We start from the raw sequence: 25545 nt of genomic DNA on the forward strand, positions 1-25545 counted from the left end.
AGTATAGTTTAAAGAAAGAAAAATTCAGCATATTAAGAAATAACTACTGTTCGATTTTTGCTGTCACTCTGAAGCTGATTAACGAGTTTATTTCGATTTGACGCAAATAAAAGAAAGTCAATTCCAAATCAGTTATGCTGTCGTTTTAGATTAAACAATACTATCTCTATCATTAAATCATAATAAAAACTTTAAATTTAAATCAAAACTTTAATCTGTATTGTATTCTAATAATAAGAAACTTCTTATTCGATTTATCATATTGCAAATCTATAACATCGTTGTTTTTCTCAGTATTATCTGATTTCTGAATGCTTTAACTAAAAACTAAAAAGAACGAACAAGTTTTTGATACTAAGTTGTCTTGAATTAAAATATTTTAATATTTATTTTAGAGTAACAAATATCAAAAAAATATCTTTACCTAATGATTGTTCAAAATTATCATAACTTATAATCAATCTATGATAATCTGATATTTTTACTACAATTCTTTTGAATAAGTTACTAAAAAAAAAACTTTAATACATCATCTTACATAAAGCTGAAGTATTTTTGCTTAAATTTCACAGTTCATACTATTCTTGGTAATCCTCAAAGACGTCTCCGATGAATTTAAACATAAATGGTGTCATTTATGCTTGATGCATAATATTAATTTGTGACTTTCCTACCAATTACTAATTGATTTATACAACATTTGAATTATTTTTAAGAATTGATCTGTTAGTGTTATTTATGTTTGTATGTCTTCTTTCCTCAAAATGTATTTATTAATTGTTGTATATTGTTTTTTTTTTTTTTATGGATTTTACACGTAACTTAAGCAGTCATTGTGTCATAGATATAGATTGTATAATTCTTTTAAAAATAATAATTTTAAAGTATTGTTTCTTTAAAATAATATTAATATTTTACCACCGTCAATACATAGATTATAAGAATAACGTTATATTAAAAATAATCATCAATATTACAAAAATCCTCAAGATTAAAGCCATAAAGATTAATATAATACGAACGTTAAAAAATCAATACACATAATTAATGATTAGTTCTTAATATTTCTTTCGCATTTTTACTGAACCAGATTATAACGTAATCACGTTGGTATAGAAACTAAATTAATGTCAAATTCAATTTTGAGATAACTTGTGGTAAAAAAAAGGGTGAAAAGAATTAAGTTTTGTTATAAAAAATGTATTATCAATTTGCATTTTATACATTATAAGACAAAAAAAAATTATAAATTTATTATTTTTTTTAATATTTTATACCTTATACCAATCAACTTTCACATTTTATTAAAAAAGTTTATTAAAAAATGTTTATCTATTAGTAACATCTCAGTATCAGAAAAAAAAAATAATTTTCAGGCTGTTATTATAATACTGTGTTTTATAAATTCTATATTCACTGATAATTCTTATTCATTCTCATCGAATTTACGAGTATGGTAGTTACATTTTTATAAAATTTATTTCTGAAACAATAAATTTAAAATCATAATTTTATTAGTTATAAATAAATTTAAAAATAATATAAAATGAATATGTAAATATTTTTAATTGAAATCTAGTGGAATTTGATTGTAACCTATTAAAGTTGTATCGTTCAATAACACGATATGACTATTTCTAAATCTAAAAATGGCTTAATCTGTCATAATTTGTATCAAGTATAAAGACAAAGCAAGGATCAAAGGATAGCTTTTTAACTCAAACGATATTTTCTCTCCATTACTTTCTAGGAAGTCCTGCTAGAGAGTTCAATACAGTAGATTATATTATACTGTTTAACCAATATTGTAATTATAACTATATGCTTTTGTCGTTTTAACTGAAATGTATTGTTGTTAAAGTATTTTATAACAATTTTTAAACAATTTTCAAGCTCAACAAAAGGTTACATAATAAAGTTTAAAATAAAAAAATATTCTAACATTTTTGTTTGAATAATATTTATATATATAATATTAAGTATATAAAAATATTTAAAAAAAATAATAACTGATATTAAAATATTGTTTAATTATAATTTGACGTCTAATCTATTAGACATTATATAATTTGATAACAATATGCTTATTGATACTGCTTAATTCCGATATTTATATAAATCTGATTTAATACAAATACTTTATTTAATATTACATAAAAACTATATTAATATAACATTGTATGCACTCACATACTTGTGTGATAACTGAATTTTTAAATCAATTTTACTATGTAAATCGGGGACGATGACCAAAATACAAGTACGATTCGAAAAAATTCAATAAAATTAAAATTAATTCGTTTTTTAAGATCACTTGAGACGTTTATGAAAAATGCAATTTAAAAACCAACTAACCCACTAATCATATCATAGGTAGTTTTGATCCTTATAATATTCAATGTGCGTACCATTTTGTGTTTAAAAATTGGTTACATATGAATTTTTCATTTTCATTAAAATATTTGATTAATATTAAAAATATTATGACACCGGTGTAAAATTCTGATAAAAAAATTTAAACTTTAAACCGCATACCATATTAATTCATATAATTTATTTATTTCAAAAACATCTTTAATAGGAATCAAAAGTTTAAACAAATTTAAAACAAAAAAAGATATTGAAATAAAACTACAAAAATTTGAACTCTAAAAGTATGTCATATCGTCAAAAAAATTCTATGTATACAAAAATACGAAATATGCGTTATACATTGTCATAAATATATATTATATTTGTATTGTGTACATTAAACAGGTATTTATGTAATCCACGCGAGAAAATAATTTCTTTAAGTACCACCTGCAATATTCTTAAAAATAAACACAAGGAAATGAAAATATGAAGTAGCAATGCGTTGTTTTCGTAAAAATATTTTACCATTAAGAATTCAGAACTCAAGCTAAGTTTATAATATTATATAGGTATAAAAACAGAAATATGTTTGACGTATTATTCTGTGAAGTGCTGTGATGTGATAATATAATATTTTACGATTAAATTTGATTTTTTTTCGTAGCGGTTTATAAAGATGTCAAACCCAACATTTTCTATAATAATATCATTTAATAATACCAAAATACCTACTAATTACTATTTTACATTTTTAATATGACATTTCATTTTTTTATACACATTATACACAAATATATTATATTATATATATATGTGTAATGTATATGTGTGTATTCAATTACGAGATAGCGTTTCAATACTCACATTATTCACAACAAGATAGAATTTAAAAATTATAAATCGATTAAATTAAATAAAAAAAGAAACTTTAAACTAAAAAAAAAAGTCATTCCAAGTTAATAAAAGTTCTTGTTTGTCCTGGAATCTGATTTTTAATTATCAAACTCAATAATTAAAATAAATCTAGATTGTTTTGAACTAGTGTATTTTTAATTATAAAATACATACAATAATAAACATGAAATTGTATTCGTGTATTATAAAAATTATATAAAAACTTTTATTCAACAAATAATAAATTACAAAAAAAAAAAAAAAATATCTGTAAAATAGAAACAAATACATTAGTATGTTTATATTAGTTTCATAGATTACAATTCCAGATGCAGAATTAGTTTTTAACTATAATATATTTTGATTACATTTATTTTTTAATAACATAATACTTGATTATAAACTAAAGAATATAGATTTACAAAGACCTATTAAAAATTGATTTATACGATCTATACTCCATGCAGTCCCTAAACACGGATTTAGATAATGTGTACACATTTTAATAAATAAAATTGTCGATTTATAAATTATGTATATTCTCAATTTTAATAAAATATATACTCTACATAAAATACAAGAATATTTAATACTTCATTTATTTTAACTTAATGTTAATGTTTTTAATTATTTATGGAATCTATAGTGATAATCATCATCATTTCCGTATGTATAATTATTTTACAGTCATTAATGTTTACTGAGTCCAAATTAATTTCAAAAGTTCTAATCTTTATTGAATGTTTAACATTTCCGAAATCATCAGCAATACTATAAAAATAGATATTTAAAATAAAGTAAATTAATTTTAAATCGTTTGATTAATTACGAAAAGAAAAATATACATACCATTAGAAAAAAATTAAATTATTTAATGCAAGCTGACGCTTAGTAAATCTCAAATGTTGAATTGAAATACCTTTAAAATACTCAATATAAAAATGTTAACCATTTTACAAAGGGGATTTTATTTTAATTATATAGTTAACTGAAGAAATAAATTAAAATAGGTATTATGCTACTGTTACTGAATAATATTTGTTATTATTATTTTTATTACCACATCTAAAAATTAACATGTTTATATTCATCTAAAGTAATGTCTCTCTGCAGTATAAAGTATATTATACAAACATTTAAGAATATAATCAGATAATAACATAAAACTTTCCATATTTCTTTATGAAAAAAAACTCGGTTAGGTAAGAAAATTGAAACGGAGATTTAACCATTACAACGTTTGTAAAAACGCACATTATTTTTGTTGTGAATAACTTGACAATAGTATAGTATGATACATTAAAGTATAAAAACTCGCATAAGAAACACATTTTCATAAAACAAATTATACACATTATTTTTGAGCATTATTATTATAATAAAAAAACAAAATAAGGAAACCTTCACTATGTTCAACACAAATATAGCCAACTCTTTTATTAGTCTACTTTTACTAATTTTTGCTACAAACCGTATAAATTAATAATGATAGTATTTATATTCGTTGAACTTTCACAAGAATCGATGGTTTTAATATTATTTTAGTTCAAATAATTACTAATTTTTAGTATTATTTTTGTAATTTTTATTCCCTAAACTTACTTAAACTCACCTAAATTAAACTTGATACATTTTAGGTTCAAAATTAATATGATTCTAAACGCAACAACTGTAATTTATAAACTTATAAATTAATTAAAAGTTAAAATAGATTATACTAAGAATATTTTATTAATCTAAAAATTTCAACATAATTATCAATCGCATAAATTGATAGTTCCTAAAAAATTATCTTTTTTATTGGTCTTATATTATATGATAATATATAATAAACATTTTTTTGTTCTTAATAATCCGATGTGTACTACAATTATTTTAAATTTAGAAAATAACTACAATATTTATTTTATTGAGAATAAATGCCTTATGAAAATAATATCATCTTGTGATGAATAATAAATTGAATATAGTACTATTGTGTGTATTATTTTTGATTAGTAGTTTTTAAACATTATTATACGTGACGATAACAACTCATATTATTCCAAAATATAAAAATGTATTATTAATTAAAACATTTCAAATTTGTAATATCACTTTGACTCAATACGCAAATTTGATTGCAATATAAATATACATGAATACGAGAGTAAAAATAGAACATATATGACTGAATTAATTGATTTTAATAATTTAAGTTATCTTCACACCAGTGTCAATGGAACAATGAGGTGGATTATCGAGAGAAAGCATAGCCAAATAAACTACTCGAAAAGGAGTATAAAAAAAAATAATAATAATTCTTTAGAAAAAATAATTTTTCTCGTGCGTAGGAACACTTGACCTAAAAGGTAATGTATTCCTTGTTTACTCGTAGTTTGTTACATAAAATACATGTTTACTTTATTCTTGAAATATAAATTTAAAAAAGTTCACACAAATTTCCAATTATTCCTTATGTTTGTAACGATTTTGTTATATATCATATTATTAAAGAAATAAATCGATTCTATTAATATTCTAATGTTTAAATAACAATATGTGTACATAATAAATTGTTTATGATAAAAAATAAATATACCTAGAAGTATTTTTAAATAATTAATTTTAAATCTTAATAATAACATCCATAAACAAAAAGTGGATATCTACCACTTTGCTGGTGCATTAAGAGTCGAGTGGGTCACTGTAATTGATTTGTTAATTTTAAATTTAATTATTTATCGTTAAATGTGAAAAATAACTTAGAGTGGAAATTGTTATCTTCCAATATTAATAATATGAAATAATATTATATTATTATATTTTATATATTATTAATACATTTGGTCAGTTGTTTATCGCAGTTCGTGATGTGAAGAGCTCTCGTAATTATATAAATGTAAATAAATACAGTAAGTATTAAAATATAAAAGTTAATTGTATTATTTATTTTATACATTCCACTAAGAATACTCGTACATATTTAAAAAAAATTAATTTAACATTACATAGAAACGTTTTATTATTATTATTTTTTTTAATATATGTTAAAAAGTATATAAAAAACCTTGTGTTATATTTTCAAATCTTAGATATGAAATTTAAAAGTTTTACACATTTTTGACTACAAAATAATTTGACAATTTTTACGATTATGATACATTTTTGTTAAAATTTAAACTTCAAATGCTTATCAACTAAATCCAATTTTCTACCCAAAACCACCATTAAAGTAAAAAATCTAAGCACTTTTGCTGACCTAAAAGGGCGATGACAGACAAAAATAACCCCTTGACATTGTAAAATAAAAAACATTTATCGCTCCGCTCAGAATCAAAAAATAATATAATATGTTAGACTTGCTAGAGTAAAAACAACAGTGGTTCTTTTGATTCAGACCCATATTATGTCTTTATATTTATCTATATAATATAATGTCAAATTGACTGCCTAAAATTGTTAAAAATGTAACATTTATTTTATGGTGATAAATTCTGATATAAAATATCAATCACATTACTTTTTTACAAATAAAAAAAACGTTCATACAGTTATATTTGAATACAAAATGGTTTTTATCTCAAAACTTTTAATTTTAATATACATATAACGTTACTTGTTTGATTCCAGACAACAAATCGATTAAAAATGTTTATTCAAATTATGAATACAGTAAATTGTTCAAAGTGTTCAAATTATTTAAATAAAATATAAATTACCACTTGATCCTGATAAATTTTTGTTTAAAGTAAAATATCACTGGATAAGTGTAGGTACAATTAATAGTATCATAGCCTATATTATATGAGAAAATTTCAACTTCATCATCTCATATTAATAAAATAATAAATAGTGTGACTCTAATAATTTATAAAAATATAATAACAATAAATAATATAATATAAAATAATAATAATAAATGATATAATATTATTTAAATATAATAATATGATATTAATGTTTTAATCTTAAGATGTTTTAAGAATTTATCAAACAGTGTAATACTATATTATATAAAATACGTATACCATACGTACAAATGTGTATCATATTTTAAAAATTCAATAATTAGATATGCGAGTTTATTATCTTAATTTCCGTTTCATATAAGTGCCAAGGCGGTGAATTTTGTTTTTATAAGCCACAATAATTAATATGAATTTATCTTATTTCATTCTTACAAAAACTATATATAATTCCAAATGGAGATTATGAATAAATATAAGAAGTGACTTATGACTTTATAATTTGAAACTCTCAAATAGTTATACACAAATTCAAATAAGTTGTATGTATAACAATGGGAAATGAAAATAATAATTAAAAATTGTTTTAAATCCTCACTTAGAGAAAGAAAAGGAAGAATAGAAAGAGTGAAAGTAAAAGAATAAGAGGAAAAAAAATAGCGATACGTAGCAAATCAGAATTACTTCATTGGGTACTTTGATGTCAATATTTGTTTTGCTATCCTTGAGGTATAGTTTACCAAAGGTATTAATAGATTAACTAAAATGAACGATTATATCGAAATACTATTCTTTTATATTTAATATAAAAGTCGAAATTCAAGAAAAATATCATATCAACAATCAAAATTCAATAAACCTATATTTATGAAATTAATTGTCTCGACAAGTCACAACTAAGAACATAAACAGATCGGCTGCCAGTTGTTGACAGCTGATTTTAATTATTATATTATTTACCTCAAAGAATACCACTAGATTTTCCAGATATCTTTAAGTAAATTTAAAATGCATCTCATTAGTATAGAAAATTAAGTTGTCAATTTAAAGTTTTTAGTAATCATTAATTGTAAAATATAAGATTCCTTTAACGACAAGTAAATGATGTTATTATTTATTTTGATACACCAGTAATACAATATTGTTCGATAACATTTATATATCATTATTGGAATTGAAACAAAAAACTATAAGAGATAAGACAAAGCGTTAAATAATGTCTAAATCAAGAGTGTTAAGATGTTATCCAAGTAATTAAAATGTTTATGCATTTTATTTAAATAGATAGGCAAAGTCATGAAAGTTAAATAAATTAAAATATCCTGTGAAAATACGTATGTAATTAAAAAAGAGGAACACAAAACCAATGACTATTGTCTATTGTTGTCAGGTGCCTTGCGTTAAAGTCAAACGAACATGCGCATTAGAATATTATTTTATTATATTTTCTAATACAGATACCTATTCTTTACAATGGTCAAATAATGTGTGAATAATATTATACAAATTTGAACATAATATTAGTTATTGATTATTGATAAAATCATAATTTAATCGATGGTGTTATCATACTAAAAAATGTAATAGATTAAAAATAATAACTTTAAAATAAGTGTATTTAATTTTACGAGTACAAGTTTTTATGATAAAACATAATATATTTACCAATAGGTTAGTTTAGGTATAATCAGCTTTTGACAAAATCAATTTTAATATTTTGATATATAACTATTTAAATATATTTAAATTTATTAAAGAAAATAAGTATTAAATGCAAGAAATAAAAAAATTTGTTCCAAATTAAATCTCTATACTGAGAACACAATATAATTATAAATGATGCATCTAACATTTTTTTTTTTGTATAGTTTATAATTCGTAGCTAGAGAATTCTGTTCTCCGCTATTCATAATAATAAAAAAAAATTATATATTTTGAATCTAATTCAATTTTTAATACCTATCAAAAATAATACATATGCATAAGATTATAAATCGAATTGAATACTATGTACAATTTTCTGTCCAATTCGTTAGGTTTGGTTAGGTTACAATTTACATTTCAAACATAAAATTACGATAAAACGACATCAAATAGATGGACAAAATGAGGTATATAAAGCGTTTATAATATTCTAATGCCAAGATAAAATCTCACTGATAAACATTTATCTGAAATATTATCGTAAAGTTGAAAATAAAAATATGTTGTTAACACTTTACCTATAATATATAATTACATTAATATTATATGGCTAGTCAGAAATTTAACCTTTTAAGACTTATAAACTTCTAGGTAATAATGTAAAACACATTTTGATTTAACCATATTCCTGCAAAAAAAAAAAATCAAAAAATCGTGTAAATACATTACATTTGTAACCCTGTAATGAATTATATTCGTTTAGTTAATAATAAATCGATGGCGTATTTGCCTTACATGTAATAAAATAATAAATAACAATACTCAATAATTCAATTTTAATGTTAATATTAATAATAACATTTTTTTCTTGAATTTTTATATGTTCAGGTTTAATAATTGTAATTTTAATAATTGTGTTCAATACTCTATAAACAAATAAATTATATATTATTGTAAAATAAAAAATTATATTAGTTTCTTAATGATCAAAAAAATAAAAATAAATATCTTTATTTATCATTAAAATCATTAAATTTAGTTCGGTTTTATCATCGTGTAAACATAATACAAAAACTTAAATAGTTTTATTTTAAATTATGGCATACTCTGACATCATATTTGTATATAATAAATTACGTTCATATACACCTTTACGTATTAACGCACAAAAATTCAGCCAACTCATGTATTATCTCTTCATACCTGCTAGTAAATGCATTGTAACTATTCATTGAAGCGAACGAATACATTGAGAAGAAAGCAAAAGCATTTTGATAGACTGCCAAAATACGACGTATGGATAAAATATACAATTGTTCCGATCATCCATAATATTTGATGCCATTAATAAATTGTTTAAAACATATAGAACACTCATAATAAAACTAAAATTAAAAGTAGGTATTAATGTATTATGAAGTAATAAAAATGATAATAATTTACTGTTTTTAGAGTATTTTTTACAGAAAAAAATAAAAATAAATAAATAAAATATGTATTAGTATTATGGAAAAATGTTTGTTTCATATTTCAAGTTTGAAGGAATATAAGCCGTCATCCAAATATATTATTGTACTATATTTTAGATTCCTCCCTTATATAGTTATAGACGTTATAGTTATCGCTTAACAGCATATTAAGACTTAGCTATTACTCGGTGTTACTTTACACTCTTATTTTTTTTTAAACTAAAATTTAGGCTCTGAGCTTACCTAACCTTTATTACTCTTAAAATCTTTTTACTATTACTCAAAAATGTTATTTTATTCATTATTCAAGACAACTAAAAAGTGTTTACTTGACAAGTAACAAGCACATTATTTTATTTAACTATTGAACAAATGAACCGGTACTATTGATTAAGGTTTCTAAAAAATAAAAATGTTAACTTCAAATAAATTTAATATTTTAAAAATTTGTTATTAATATTTAGCTTATATTTGTGATGTGTAAACAGTTGTAACTAAATTACAATGGAAATTATTCGTAAAATGTATTTTTATATCAGAGTATACGCTGAACGTGAACAATAGAATGTATAAATCATTTACATTTTTACAAAGTAAATAACGTGTATACTGTATATCTATAAACATAATTTTTCATCAATTGAGCTATGTTTTATACATAAGTATTAACGATATTCAGTCAATATATAAATAAACACAATTATTATTTTAACGATTAAAAACAAAATTTAATTTACCAATATTTCCAAAACTATTTAATATATTACCTATGACTTTATTGACAACCTTTATTATAGATCATTAATATACAAATCTATAGGTATTAAAATAATCACTAGTTACGAATTTTAAAGTAATAATAAATATGATAATTTAATAATTTTAACATGATCTACCTAAATATACAATATTATTTAATAATTGTTATTATCTAAATAAATTATAGAACAGAATTTAAAAATTTTATTTCCAAATTACTTTTTACGTATAAGTTTTCAAAATATTATACTTATAATATATTTACTAATAAAATATAATAATATCCAGGATATGAAAAAACAATATAATATTTCGCTTGAATCAATAGATTCTTTGAATAAATTACAAACAAAATATAATATTATAACATAACATATTACATTTATGTACTAACCAAATATTGTAGATTCAAAAAATATTTAATTTAACGTAGCTTTTTTCATACAATAAAATAATAAAGGTAGTCTACAACAACACAGTCTAAAATAACAAAACAAAAAATGAAGGAAAGTAGTAAATTTTTATTTCTGACTCCCCGCGATTCTAACTAGTTTAATTTCCTTACCAGGAAACATATTGAAGTTAAAATTCGAAGTATTTTTCTACTACAAAAAATGTCTTAAGAAACAAACATCATTGTAAAGTTAACACATTTATCACCCAACTTGGAATCTAAAAATAAACTTTTCATCTCAATTATTATTAATATTATTATACTATTCAAAAATCAATAACCAAAAATCTGAAAATTGAATATAATAAAAAATCTAAAATCCTTATCTGTTATATTAAAATTCTTTAATTATTCGTAACTATTATAAATAGCTATTATTATGTGCGGTAATAAATTTAGTTTAATCCAAACGACAGAAAATTAAAAAATAAATAAATTAAGATTTAAATAATTGCCGAATATTGTGTATTATTTCTTGTCCGTTTTATGTGAAACCATTGTATTATGATATCAGATTTCATTTTACAAAAAAAAATAGATGATCGTTGTTACGTAATACGCAATGTACAAGACGAATTGACTTGAAGCTCAACTTTCGTTTTAAGCATTTTTTAATATCCAATGTTCGTTGCTAATTTAGAATAAAAAAAAAAAATAATAACAATGAGAAGAATTTTTAACAGATAAATTAAAAATTAATATTTATTATGGAATTATTTTATTAATTCTATTACGACATTTTTCAGAAAAAACTACCTCATTGACTTATTGTAATGAGTTTTTAAAAATATAAATATTTATCACTCCAAACCAAACCTTCTGTATGCATTTATAATATGTATAATAGCGAGGAATGATTATGACAAACTGTTACCATTGATATGAAAAAAAATCTGGTTTGTATTAGTTTAAAATATAAATTTTTTTGATAATTATCATAAATATTGATTATTGAATGAAAAATAAACACTAAATAAAATATTATAATATGTATTTGAGTGCTACTACGATAGTTTAATTATTTAATGTGCTGAAATTTAAATTTTGGTTTATGTTTTTTTTTTAACAAATTATATGAAACAAATTATCAGTAATTTAAAATTCTCACCAATGTTTAATAATGTAGTTTAAGAAATTTTATAGATTATAAAGAATTATCAAGGACTTAACAATAATACAACAATATTGTGATTTTTGATTTGATTTTAGGTTACAAATTGAGTTTCCTGTACTAATTACTTACGTTTAGTAGTTGAGAATCGGTGTGTTATCTGAGATGTTTTTCAGTGACGTGCACAAGGAAGGGAGGTTAGAGGTTATATCTCCCTTCATTGACTCTTTTTTGTTTTTTTTTTTTTTCGGAAAACAACTTATCGGATATTAGAGCATTTATCATGTCATTACTTTTGATTATTAGCCATGAAAATATTGCTTATAAATTATTGATCCATATGTCATAAAACTCCTTATTTGTGTTTTTGGATCAGCATGATTCGTTTAATTGTATTATTATTTATAATTTATAACATATTCCCCCTTATTTAAAATTTCTGAGCACACCACTGGTGTTGAGTATAAATTACTAATCAGATTTCTGAATTCAACTTAAAGGTGAACGGCATTTAACACGAAAATTCACGGAAAAGCACCAGTCCACGAGAACATATTATGTGATTTCGTGGATAAAGGATATATGAAGGAAATTGACCGGAATAAGGGTTTTACGTTGAAATTCGATAGTCTATATAAGACAATAATTCAATGTTGCCAAATGCGTTACGATTAATACACTTCGAACTTTTTGGGGGAAAAAAATGCTGATTTCGATTTTTCGCGTAAGACTGCAACTCATGACAACTGGTCTACTTTCAAAATCACATTGGTTATTTGTCAACACTATAATTATATGATTAATCTTTGTACCTACTCAGTTAAATTAATGTAATTTTCAAAGAATCGAATAATATATATGGGCGTATGGCATAACTTTGGTTTGATTAGCTTATACTGAAAATACTCAACTTATAATAAAATTATTGAATAATTATAATACTAAAATATCATAATAGTTGTTAAATGTCTATGCATCGTGTCAGTCAATACAATTAATTGTATGTTCATTTTGACTACATTATATTACATCACATTTTAAAATTGAATTAAGTTTTCATTTCACTTGACAGAAAGTGCCAAAAAGTACTTTTTTGCATATATATCTCATTGCATGTAATAAACCTCTACTGTAATAAAATATATTAATTTATATATAAATATATATAAAAATAATTTAAAAGTATTAAGAAATATTTTATTATTATAAAGCCATTAACTTCTCTGTATATTTTCTTATTTTTTTTTATAAATTTGTATTTAATAATATCATGTTTACATAAATTAGTTGAATACAGTCTACATTTTAGAACCAATTACCTCCGTTTAACTCACAACAATCATCTAGAACAATATAATATGCTATCTATGTTAATCAAATAATTGTTGAACAGAGATAATGTGCAAAAATGTTCATTTAGTTAAAAATTAAAAGTTAACAGAACAGAAATAAGAACTCACTTCATTTTTTTATGAACCATACAATTTAAAAATAATTTTAACAACTATTTTATTTATTTGTATTTATTAATTTGATTCAATTATTTAAATGATTTAATTTTTTCTTCTTTTTTCAATATAGCATTATATAGGGTAATTATTTTATCAAACAACACTCATTATTTCAAAATCTATTAAATCTTTTGAAAATATTTTTTTCATATCTTTTCAAAAAAGTTATATTTTTTTTCTTTCAAAATGTTATTTTAAATATTTATGTAAAAATTATTTTTTTAAATGTTAATAGATTTTTAAATAATAAGTGTTGTTTGATAAAAGAGTCACCCAGTATAATAATATAGTTTGATATTTTATTATTTATTAAATTATTAATTTATTCAGTTTTAATGTAAACAAATGATTTTTCACTGAAATTCTGAATAATCTAAGTCCAAACAAACAAGTACCTATACACAATTATTATAAAAACTACTCAAAGTACTAACACGTTATATGAATATAATAAATATGAAAATTAAAAAGTTTTTTATAAATGTATTGAATCTAGCTTAATGACGTGCTATCATCAATTTAGGTAATATAAAAAAAAATACTTAAATAGATATGATATAAGTGGTTATTATTTATAGATACAATGTATTATTCTCAAAAACAATTTCTAAGAATAATAAATTAACACAGCTACAGTGTTATAATTTGATACTTTTAGTAACAACTAATCAAATGGCATATCGTTAAAAATTACATAGGTATAATACGTAAACTTGTATTTACAAATTCGATTTAATTATATATTTTAAATAGTGTAATTTTCAATCATATTGACAGAGTATGTACATTATTAAATTTCTACATTCATAAATAAAATCATCGTCAATATTAGATGAAAGCAAATATTGAGTAAAAGTATGTATTATGAATTTATAAATACAAATGATTCATATTATGAAACGACTTTATTAAATTCTAATAGACAACGATAATTCAATAATTTATTATTTAGGTTGATTTACGGTTAATAATAAACTTTATGCACAAGAATCGAGGTTAGATAGCACATTATACTATTGTATTAAAAAACGAAAGTAAGAAACGGTACACAGACGAATACAAATTTTATTATGTTTTGTAAAATTCAACGGAATTTTTGGTATATATTATTATAGAAAACAGATGGTGGCGTCAGACACGTAACTAAAATATATACCAAGAAATTATAGATTACGTTGCATAACGATAAACAAGCATGACTTTATCCTGACAAATTTTGTTCTCATAACTTTTTGAACTTAATTTAGTTCCTTCCTCGTCGCTTGATACACTTTTTTAAAAGAACAGTTAGTTTTTCGTATTTATTTGTTTGATTTATATAGTAGATATATATACATATATTTATGTATAGGTGTGTATTAAAAAGTTTAAATTATTATATTCCAGCGAGAATGCATTAAATATGTTTAAGATAATAAAGGAAGTGATTCAATGACTATATAATGCAATTAACAGGTTGCAACTTTGCAAGTCACTATAATATAACATCTTGCAAGGAATCGCGCTACTTCTTAATCTCTTTGACCTTGTGTTTTTAACCAAACTCGCTAAATAACGTCGGATTAATGACGGTAAGGAGAAACCTTTTGCCAGCTAATATGTCACTTGTAACCTAGCTGACATTATACAATATGCCTCACAAGACGTGGCAAACTAATAAATTTACTTTTTATACACAAATCTTAGTTTCAATTAAAATGATTTCCTCTCAAGACAAGAAATAATCCTCGTGTTTATAGAGCTTTCCGACATCCAAGTTTCGATGCGAGGATATACACCAGACAAACTTCTTGTGTGTGTATGTGTATGTGTGTGTGTGTGTTTTGTATAATATAATAATCTGGATTCAATGGAAAGCCGACAGTACAAGCGCACGGCTAATAAACACGTCGATGCTTTTACCAAACACTCTATTAATAACACGCGTATAACGATAACCGAGTATGGGGAAACTTTGCCGTGAAAAAAAAAAGGGTGCAACTATAGGAGGTTAGGTATATAGACTACTTGTGACCTTCATCTAGTTTTATAAAGAGTACCAAATCGTAATATATAAATGTACCTAGCCCACGTAATATAATCGTATGATTTAAATGAAATAAAAGATGTAGAGACATTAAGTATACTTTCTTTAATATTTAAAAAAAAAAAAAAATTTCCATTTTACAAATATGATGTGTTTTGTTTCAATGTCTTCAATCAATTGTACAGAACAAAATTCGTTCATTTATTATAGAACTTTATTTGTTCACTTATTTTAGATTCTGTGTGGAGCAAATAATATATTTTTATTTCTTATCTGTAAATATTCTAATAATCTAATAAAATGTATTATTTTATTATCATGCGATATTAAAATTATTTACATATTATGATTTGTATACGAGTATACAAGTCCTACGAAAAAAAATTGAAAAATAATGATTAAGCTACTTACAGTTCTTCAATGTAAAATAAAACAAATAAAGAACTATTAAACTTATAATAAATCATTGATGTTTTTATAATTTAAATCGTAATGCTATTTCGTATGAATAAATACATAATGTTCAAAACTTGATTTCAATCAAATATACGTTACACCACATTTTTCTTCTCGAATTCGTGGTAAAAAACGTTTAATGACGGTGCAAAATATTGTGTTGGCAAGTTGTTTATTGTTATCATTATTTCAGTTTCTTCGTCACCAATAATAACTAAGTTAATAATTTTTTTTTTATTATTATTATTATTATTATTATATATTTATATGAATATTTTTTTTAGTTAGGTAAAATATTGATTGCTTAAGAAATATTATTAAAAAAAAATTGGATTCTAGGATACTACCATGCTTTATACGGTTCAACGCCATCGAATATAGAATATAATATATCAATTTAAAAACACAACTCTAATGCATAAAATATTTGTGTTAAAATAAAAATATATTTAATGTATTTACATATTGACTCGATTCGTTTGAAATGAGAAATTATTAATAGCTTTTGAGTTTATAAGTGAATTGAATTAATTGAATGTTTAAATACAGCCAGTATTTATTGAGTAGTCAAGCACTAGACGGTCTTATTATATAATAATATATTAAAAGTCTCTGAATCTCATCACGTTTAACTTAATATATTGTTCATACAATTATTAAAATACATTTTTGTTAATATTATAGTACTAAAACATTTTAATTCTAAAAGTAAAAAGTATCAGTTGACTCCCGACTTATTGACACATTTTAAATTGGAATACGTTTTTAATAATATGTAATCATTGGAAAGAAAATTATCAATATTGACATCGTACTTAATTGAAATCTCTTATTAACGAATCAGAATATTTGACGCAATATTAAATTATTGTATAATGTTTAATATTATAGCATAATTCCTAATAATACTATACTTATTCTTTCATTATTTAATTTTAGTTTGGTAATTTGTTAAATAATCTGAATAAACGAATAATAAAAATTTGATATCTAAAAGTAATTATGTTTAATCCCCTGTTAGGCACTCAATAAGCAAACAATGACACATTTTTATGGGTCCAATGACCCAAAAATTATATATACATTTTTGTGATTTTTGTTGACATTCAAATCCTTTAGTTTGAAGTATTATTATAGTCATTGAGACAATGTGATTGTGAATAACTGACATTTGTTTTTTCGTAACCGAGAAGCTCCGATGTTCAGTCAGTAGAAGCACTCTAGTATTGTCCTCTCGAGAGAACACTTATCCTAAAGGTTACAAAATATTTTGTCATAAATATTGTTCTTATGTGTTTCTTGTGTTGTGACTTTTTTCGCGTTTTTAAACTTTTACCAGTCAATGTACTTTTGTTACGAAATAAAACATAATTTTACTTACCTATAAAATAAAGATTTTATTTTTTATATAATGTAACACATTAATACAAATAACTATATGGTATAGCGTTCAGTGTATACACACGGCACCAGCTACATTTATAAAATATAAACTATATATTATAGACTATACTATAGACTAAAATAATTATTATGAATTTTAACAAAAATAAATTAATTTAAAAAAATAATAAACTCATTCTAAATACAATTAATTTTGAAAAATATATAAATTTTAAGTTAGAAAATAGTTAACAAATAGTTATTTAATAAAAATAGTCCTTGCATTTTAAAATGCATAATTTATTCATTACTAATAAAATACAAAATAATTGCATGTATTCTTGACTGTGATATCTGTATTTTTTGGTGAATTAAAAACTAATATTTTATTTCACTGTAAAAGTTTAAAAATAAATTAAAAGCTTACGCGATTAATATACATTTTTGTACATGCACGTATAGGTATCTAATTATTATTAATACGTGCCTTTAAAAAGTTGTCAACCAAATAATCTATAATTCACTAAAAGAAAATGATAAAGATCAATCATATTAAATATAATTTATTGTAATTCATTAAAAATTAAAATAAGTATAATAATATAATATTATTAATTTAAGATAAAAACATACAATTCTTGTATTGATCAAAAAATAAAAATAAAATAGTATATATTATATATACAAACTTTTTTTTTATTTTATTGCTCATTACTAATATGCATTTGTAACAAATTCCATCTCTCCGTGCAAGTCATTCACTTTAGGATTTATTTTTGTGATATTCAATAAATTATAAAGTAATACACATATATTATGACGTGTGGGTAATATAGTAATTACGTTAAAACTTTTAAAAATATATCTCATTACAAAAGTATGATGTGTTTTAATTTTGAATAATAGCACCAAACAGTAAATATTTATTAAGTTTTTCTTTAAATGAATATAGGTTATAATTATAGTCTTATACTTATAAAATTAATAAATTAATAATTTAAATAAATCATTCATACATTTTTGTTAAATCATTAGTCAAAATACTTTTATTTTAATTATAAAAAAATAAAAATGTAATTGAATCTTTTCAAAAGTATATACGTTCAGTTTTATAAATTGTTCGACACTGGTTTTTTATTCAAATTAATTTAAATTTGTAATTGACAGAATAACTGATGTCTTAAATGGGTTAAAAATATTTAATGTAATTCTAAAATTATTCATTTAAAAAAAAAAAGTTTATTAGTAATAATTTAATTAAATAATAGAAATTAAATATTTATTTTCTGGAATTATCAAAAAATTAAAATACAATATGAAAACCAAAATAATAATATACTTGCTTAATAAAAAAAAAAAAAAATGAAAAAACTAATAAATATAATGTTATTATTGTAGACGTTAGTAATTTGTACCGTAATTTAGTCGCAGCTAACGTATTAAGTTAAAATTAACTAAAGTATCCATAAATAATACATGTAACTTATTGTTATGTATATTATGCATATTTTATATCACTATACGTTAAAGTATGAAAATCAAAATTAAATTAAATTATTTTTAGTACAATGTGTCTCGGGGAGAAGTTGTCGGCATTAATATACTAGAATACCTTAAGTTATGAAAAATGTAACCCTTTTAAAGAGTTTATCAAAAAACATACAAAACAAAATAATCATAATATTAATAAATCACAACCAACCACATCTTATGAAAAAATATTGCATTACGATTTCATAAACCAATAAACGATTCTGAGAATCTTAAGCTAATCATGCTTAGCAGTATTACTCAGGAATTATGGAAGATACCTACGACCATAAATATACGCCTTTTACAAAAATAACATGTACACAACTTTTGATTTTCTTAAATTTTTTTATACATAAATCGAGTAAAAGAATTGAAATTATATTAGACGACTATTTGGTGGATAAAAAAATATCAGTTTAGGCGAACAAAAAGTTAAAATAAATTAGTTTTGTGCACGCTAAATATTTTTGAATAAGCGAAAAAATGGATGGTCAGACACTTGTAGGATTTTCTCAGGATTGTATACGATAAATTGTATATTTTTTTTGAGGGGATTATAGTCTGTTAAACATGGCGTAGTTACTGCGAAAAGGAATGAAAATAGAGCCAGAAGGGACAAATACATTATATTATAACTATAGATTTACTACTTTATTAAAAAAATATGTGAACTGTGTATTTTTACATCTCAGATTTCTGCGTAAAATATAGGTTAGGTAGTAATAAAGTATAAACAATAATGAACAATTTTAAGGCACCCATAGCGATGCCAGACTGTCAGAGCAAACAATAGTAAATGATAATAAATTTTAAATGTATTAATCTGAAGTATACACAACTAATTTAGTGTATAGTATTTTGTACCTATACAATGCTAATATAACAGTTAATTTACAATGTATAAACTAAAGAAAATCCCATTTGAGAATATCGGAGTACGAGTAGGTTTATGGCATTCTTTTTAACACCCAAAGCCGCACTATTTGTTTTGCACAATTTCACCTGTGTACTTTATATTAACACATGAAACCAATGTTTATCTTGAAAATCCGAATTTTGGTTTTTCGTTTACGATAACAAGTGTTTCAGCTTCTACAGAAAATAAATATTTACAATATTTACTAAAAGAATTATAATTTAATAGGTAAATACAATTTTAAAATTTTAAAATGTAACATAATATTTATAAAAAAAATATGAAGCTTTTTAATACATTAATAATAAAAATACCACATACCAACTAATTTTATTTGATTTGTAAATTTAATATCATATATTTTAATGTACATATTATAAAAAGTGTTGTATATTTTATAGGTTCAGAGGTCATATACTTAATTTAGATTTAAGGCTATTAATACAATACATCGTTGGAACTGCAGTGTCCATAATATTTTAAATCTAACTAAAACTGTAATGATTTCAGCCTCCTTTGTGCAATGAAAGAGCATGCCTGGGTAGTGTTATGCTTCCGCCGGCATTCCATAACTCAACAGTAAGACCAAAAGCTGAAGTACTAGAGCTTGCTGAAGATTTTATGAAACAATATTTCGCCTCCATTAAAAGGTAAGCATTTTTAAATACAAAACAATTTATTGGAATGAAATGTTGAATCTAGAACGGAAAATGTGACTGTGTGTGTCAGCCTCCTGTAATGTGATAATTATTGTACTGATTAATGGTTTGTAATATGTATTTCCTCATACAATACATATATACAAATACGGACACTTAAAATGTATACACTATAAAAAATTATGTGAATGAAACTAAACCATCGTCTAAGATATTATATTTTATTAAATATACACATGGTTATGAACACGGAGTTATGGGAAAAACAGGTATTTTTAATATTAAAATATTGATACTATAATTTTTAACGAACACGCGTCCAAGTTATCGTATAAATTATAAAAATAATTTACTTTTTAGTCATTATTTATTTTGTGTAAAAAGATTTATTATTTAATTATTTTTTTTAGAAAAAGCTGAAATTATATAAAAACGTCTATAATAGATACGTCGTGACTTATTGCATACGTTTAATATTAATAAACTTAAAGTCTTATTAGGTAATAGGTACACGGTTATATTTTAAAATAATCAAAATTAATCGAGATTATTAATAATTATTATTATTTTAATAAAACTAAGAAATTGTACGTATTGCATAATAAATAATAATAAATAATTACCTATAATACATAATAATATTATACTATTTCATTCACGTTTAGTTAATGTTTTGTGAATTCAAATTGAATTTCAGTGTTAAACTACATCCAAATATATTATTGAGAATATCTTTGAATATTATTGACTGACAATACAAAATTTTGTCTAATTATAATAATTTTTATATTTATGATGTACATACTCGTTACATAATTGTTTTGAAACGTTTCAGACTTCTATAATCTTCTTCAAGGCTTGACAAATCCACCTATATGTCTATTCAATATGCTCTTTTTACATTCGTCATCTATTAGTCCTCTATTATATAACTATTTTTAATACTTCTTATCTTTACTTTGATTCTTACAATACTTCAACTTTCGTTCTACATTGTTACTTTACATTCAATTTATCATTTATATAATAAAATCTATAAGCCTACTTTTGTGAACATTTTTTCGTCCGTAATAAACTAAACCAATCGACCAATGTATATTATATACAATATAATATATTATATGCAGGTATAATCTATAATATGTATCTATGTATGTATATATGATTTATTATATTGATTATAAAAGTATAATGTATAAACTATTTTAAAAAGATCGAAGGATTTAATGTGTGATTCATTTAAATTTTACTATTTCAGGAATACAGTAAATATATGAAATTATAAACAGTGATCAAGAGTAAATATTTTAGATTCCCTTACTTAGACGTACCACGGTAAGCCAGTATTGAGATCTAATTTCAAAATTGAAAAACCATTCCGAACCAAGCTTAATTTATAGGAAAATGGTCAAGATTTTTTTTTAAATTATGTATCCGTAATTCCACCTTTTTTACTATATTACCAGTACATTTTTTTTAAAAATACAGAAATAAAAATCAAATTCACTTCTCTATAAGTAACATTTCTGTTTATTTTGCAATCATTTTATAAGTTGCATATTGCATAAGCTTGTGGTACATTTTACTTCCCCAAAAGATAGTTTGCGTTTAAACATAATTTATTGGAATTGAGAGAGTTCTCTATTAGAAATGATCAGAATTTGAAATAATGTAAAGTATATGCGTTGGAAACTTAGTTCGTTTTATATTAACGTAGATAGTTTATCATAAACTTTAATTGAAACTTTTTTTAAAAGATAATTTAACTTTAATAATTTAAAAAGAAAATAATTTATTCGATAAAATTCGATAATATGTGTATAAGTAATAATAATTACTGCAAATACCCAAAATAATACATTAACATTTTACAAGATATATATTTTAATACAACATAATATGTAGTATTTTATTCTTTGACTCCGAAAATCACAATAATGTTATGATTAATTGTATGCCAGGCCCATACATTTTTTCGAATGTATAAAATGGACATTATTGGTATTGATATGTTTATATATTTTAATGATCCTAATAAAAAGAATATTGGTTTTTATTACAGTTTATATTATATATACATATACACTATACAGGTATACCTACATAATTATAATATACAATTATTTGATTTAATATTAAACTTTTAAGAAATATTAAAATAAAAAGGATTAATTGTAAGCTATTTTTTTTTTTAATCGACGCTCATTTAATATGTTACATATACAATATTATGATTGAGTTTCAAAATGAATCATAAAATATACGAACAATCTCAAAATATATAGAATAATACTTCAGCAAATTCTTTATATTTCCATTATTCTTATATTTCGTACAATATTCCTATTCAAAGTTTTTGTTAATTTAATGTAAAATTAATTAAAATGTAATAATCAAGCCGATTTTGGGGCTTTGCTATAGCTTGTTAGGCCTTTAATCACAGCGTTACCTAAACTAAAGTTTAGCTACTGAGACCAAATACATCTAAAACCGATTTCCCGGAAACTTGTGTCCCCGTGTCGGACTGTCAGGTTGTATTTAGCGTTTTCGGAGTCAAGTGTATAGTATTACACGAAGAGTTTTAACCGTAGTTACATTTACCGGATAGCTGGATTTAAATGACCCGGCCAAAGTTGAGAACATACGGTGGAGCTTAGATGTTCAACAAATGAATTCGATATTACTTTAATATAATACGTATTAAACTGTGATGTTGTTTTATTTTTAAGTTAATTTTGACAGCAGACGCGTCGCGCGTAGTATTTATGCGAACGCAATAAAATCGAAAATCTTTGAAAGGTGTGTGTTTTCTCGTTAGTTAATTATACTCATCCGACGATGTTTATTACTGCGGCCCAACGGGCAAACGTTCCGAAAATGTTACGACCCCAATAAAATCATCCGATGTGCACGACAGCAGTCAAGAGTCGTTTCGTGCGTATTTAACCGTATACATATCGTATACATATACGCGTGTGCTGCTCGACAATTCAGGCGAATTACGATTCGGATTCATTTGTTTGATTGAAAAAATAACGCGGCTTTATCGAACAAATCGAATGTTTATATACGTATAAAAAAAAAAAGTAATAAACCGTGGACGACAATAATAGATCAGCGGATGTCAAACACCCGTAGTAAAACGATATTAGGCACAGTATAATTCCCCGTCGTATATGTAGTCGCCCGTGGCGCGTGAACTAAAGACGGTAATACTATTACAATGCGTAGACGGCTCAGATGGACGAGCGTTTTGATGGAATGATAAAAACTAGCTAACCGGCCCACTGTGCCCCACCGTAAAAGCCTTATATTCCGATAAAAAAAAAAAAAAGAAAAGAAAGAAACTTCCGTCGTATAAACTTCGAACTGGCTCAATTACTACGATAGATACTGTTATTATATTATATATATATATATATGTGTGTGTGTGTGTATGGTATATGGTATATAGTTGGTACCAAAACAAAAAAAAAAAACTCGAAGGAAAATGATTCTACGTTAAAATGAGTATTCTACAACACATTTTAGCTGCGTGTTCAAAAGATATTCGACGTGAACTTTTTAACATCTACAAGTTTTTCAGATGTATTGTTTTGACGTGTGTTTGCTATAATTGTTCTCCAGAAATTTACGTGTTTCTAAATAATTATACAATATTGTACCTATTATGTAAAAGGTTTTTTCTTCCCGATTAAACTTGTAAAACGTGTTTAAAACTCGGTTTCTTATAAATTTAAATATTCGTCAACTATAATATAAAAATATAGATAAATAAATATAAATATCTTGTTTTAAAAATATGTATATTTTAATCGAAATATTCTAATAGAATATTAATAGAGTTGTATAGGTAGTTCCATTTAAAAAAAAATAACAATAAATCATTCGTGTATTAAACACATGTTTAGTGAAACTACTATTAAAATATAGTATGCACCATTGTACATTATGTTTGTTAAATTGCCTGTGATAACTCCCTGTAATATAATATCGGCTTATTGTATCATAATAAGCCGGTTAAAAAGTAAATATTACATGGTTTGAATATTATTAGCCGACTATAGTCCTTTGAATTGTTAAGGTTAAGACTTATGAGCAACACCATCAACTTCACGGTTAAATTGTGACATTGGACAATTATATTAATTTAAATTGAAAATGTTTATGATTAATTTCAGTTAGTATAATAGTACTAATCTATATGTATGATACAGAATAATAAGTTTTTGACTATTTTAATAAGACGATCATAGATATATAATGATACTAACAGGTGTGTATACAAGAATTTTACCTAAATATTTAACTAATACTAATATAGAAATAATTAAAAAAAAACACGAAAAACTTGTAGACGTATTAAGGATTAGTAAATTTAACTAATGAAATCATGTGGGCGGCCGTGTTTAAAATTTCGTTGGAGTGGTAAATTAATATGAAAGTTGTAGTGTAGTGAGCCTGTTGAACTGAGTATTGACTTATGAACAAATTTTTGTAGCGCGTTTATGTAGTATTCAATTCTATTGATATGGAGGTTTTTATGTCTTTATGTATATTTTATATTTTCATAAATGTATATTATTCAAACCACGGAGCATATTATGTAATAATTCTTAAAACTTCATTTTGAAATATTTGAATTTT

At 23.1% G+C, this 25545-nt stretch overlaps 1 protein-coding gene across 2 annotated transcripts in view; it reads left to right on the forward strand.

Moving 5' to 3' along the window:
* The window catches only part of LOC132920488 (nitric oxide synthase, salivary gland), a 78482-nt gene that overhangs the window by 15514 nt on the left and 37423 nt on the right, over positions 1-25545 (forward strand). For both annotated transcript variants that reach the window (XM_060982913.1, XM_060982914.1), the window contains exon 3: positions 20750-20889. In XM_060982913.1, coding sequence (XP_060838896.1) covers positions 20750-20889 — 140 coding nt within the window. The remainder of the gene's footprint in view (positions 1-20749; positions 20890-25545) is intronic.

The sequence above is a fragment of the Rhopalosiphum padi genome, chromosome 2 (assembly GCF_020882245.1).
Source record: "Rhopalosiphum padi isolate XX-2018 chromosome 2, ASM2088224v1, whole genome shotgun sequence".
Taxonomy (NCBI): Eukaryota; Metazoa; Arthropoda; class Insecta; order Hemiptera; family Aphididae; genus Rhopalosiphum; species Rhopalosiphum padi.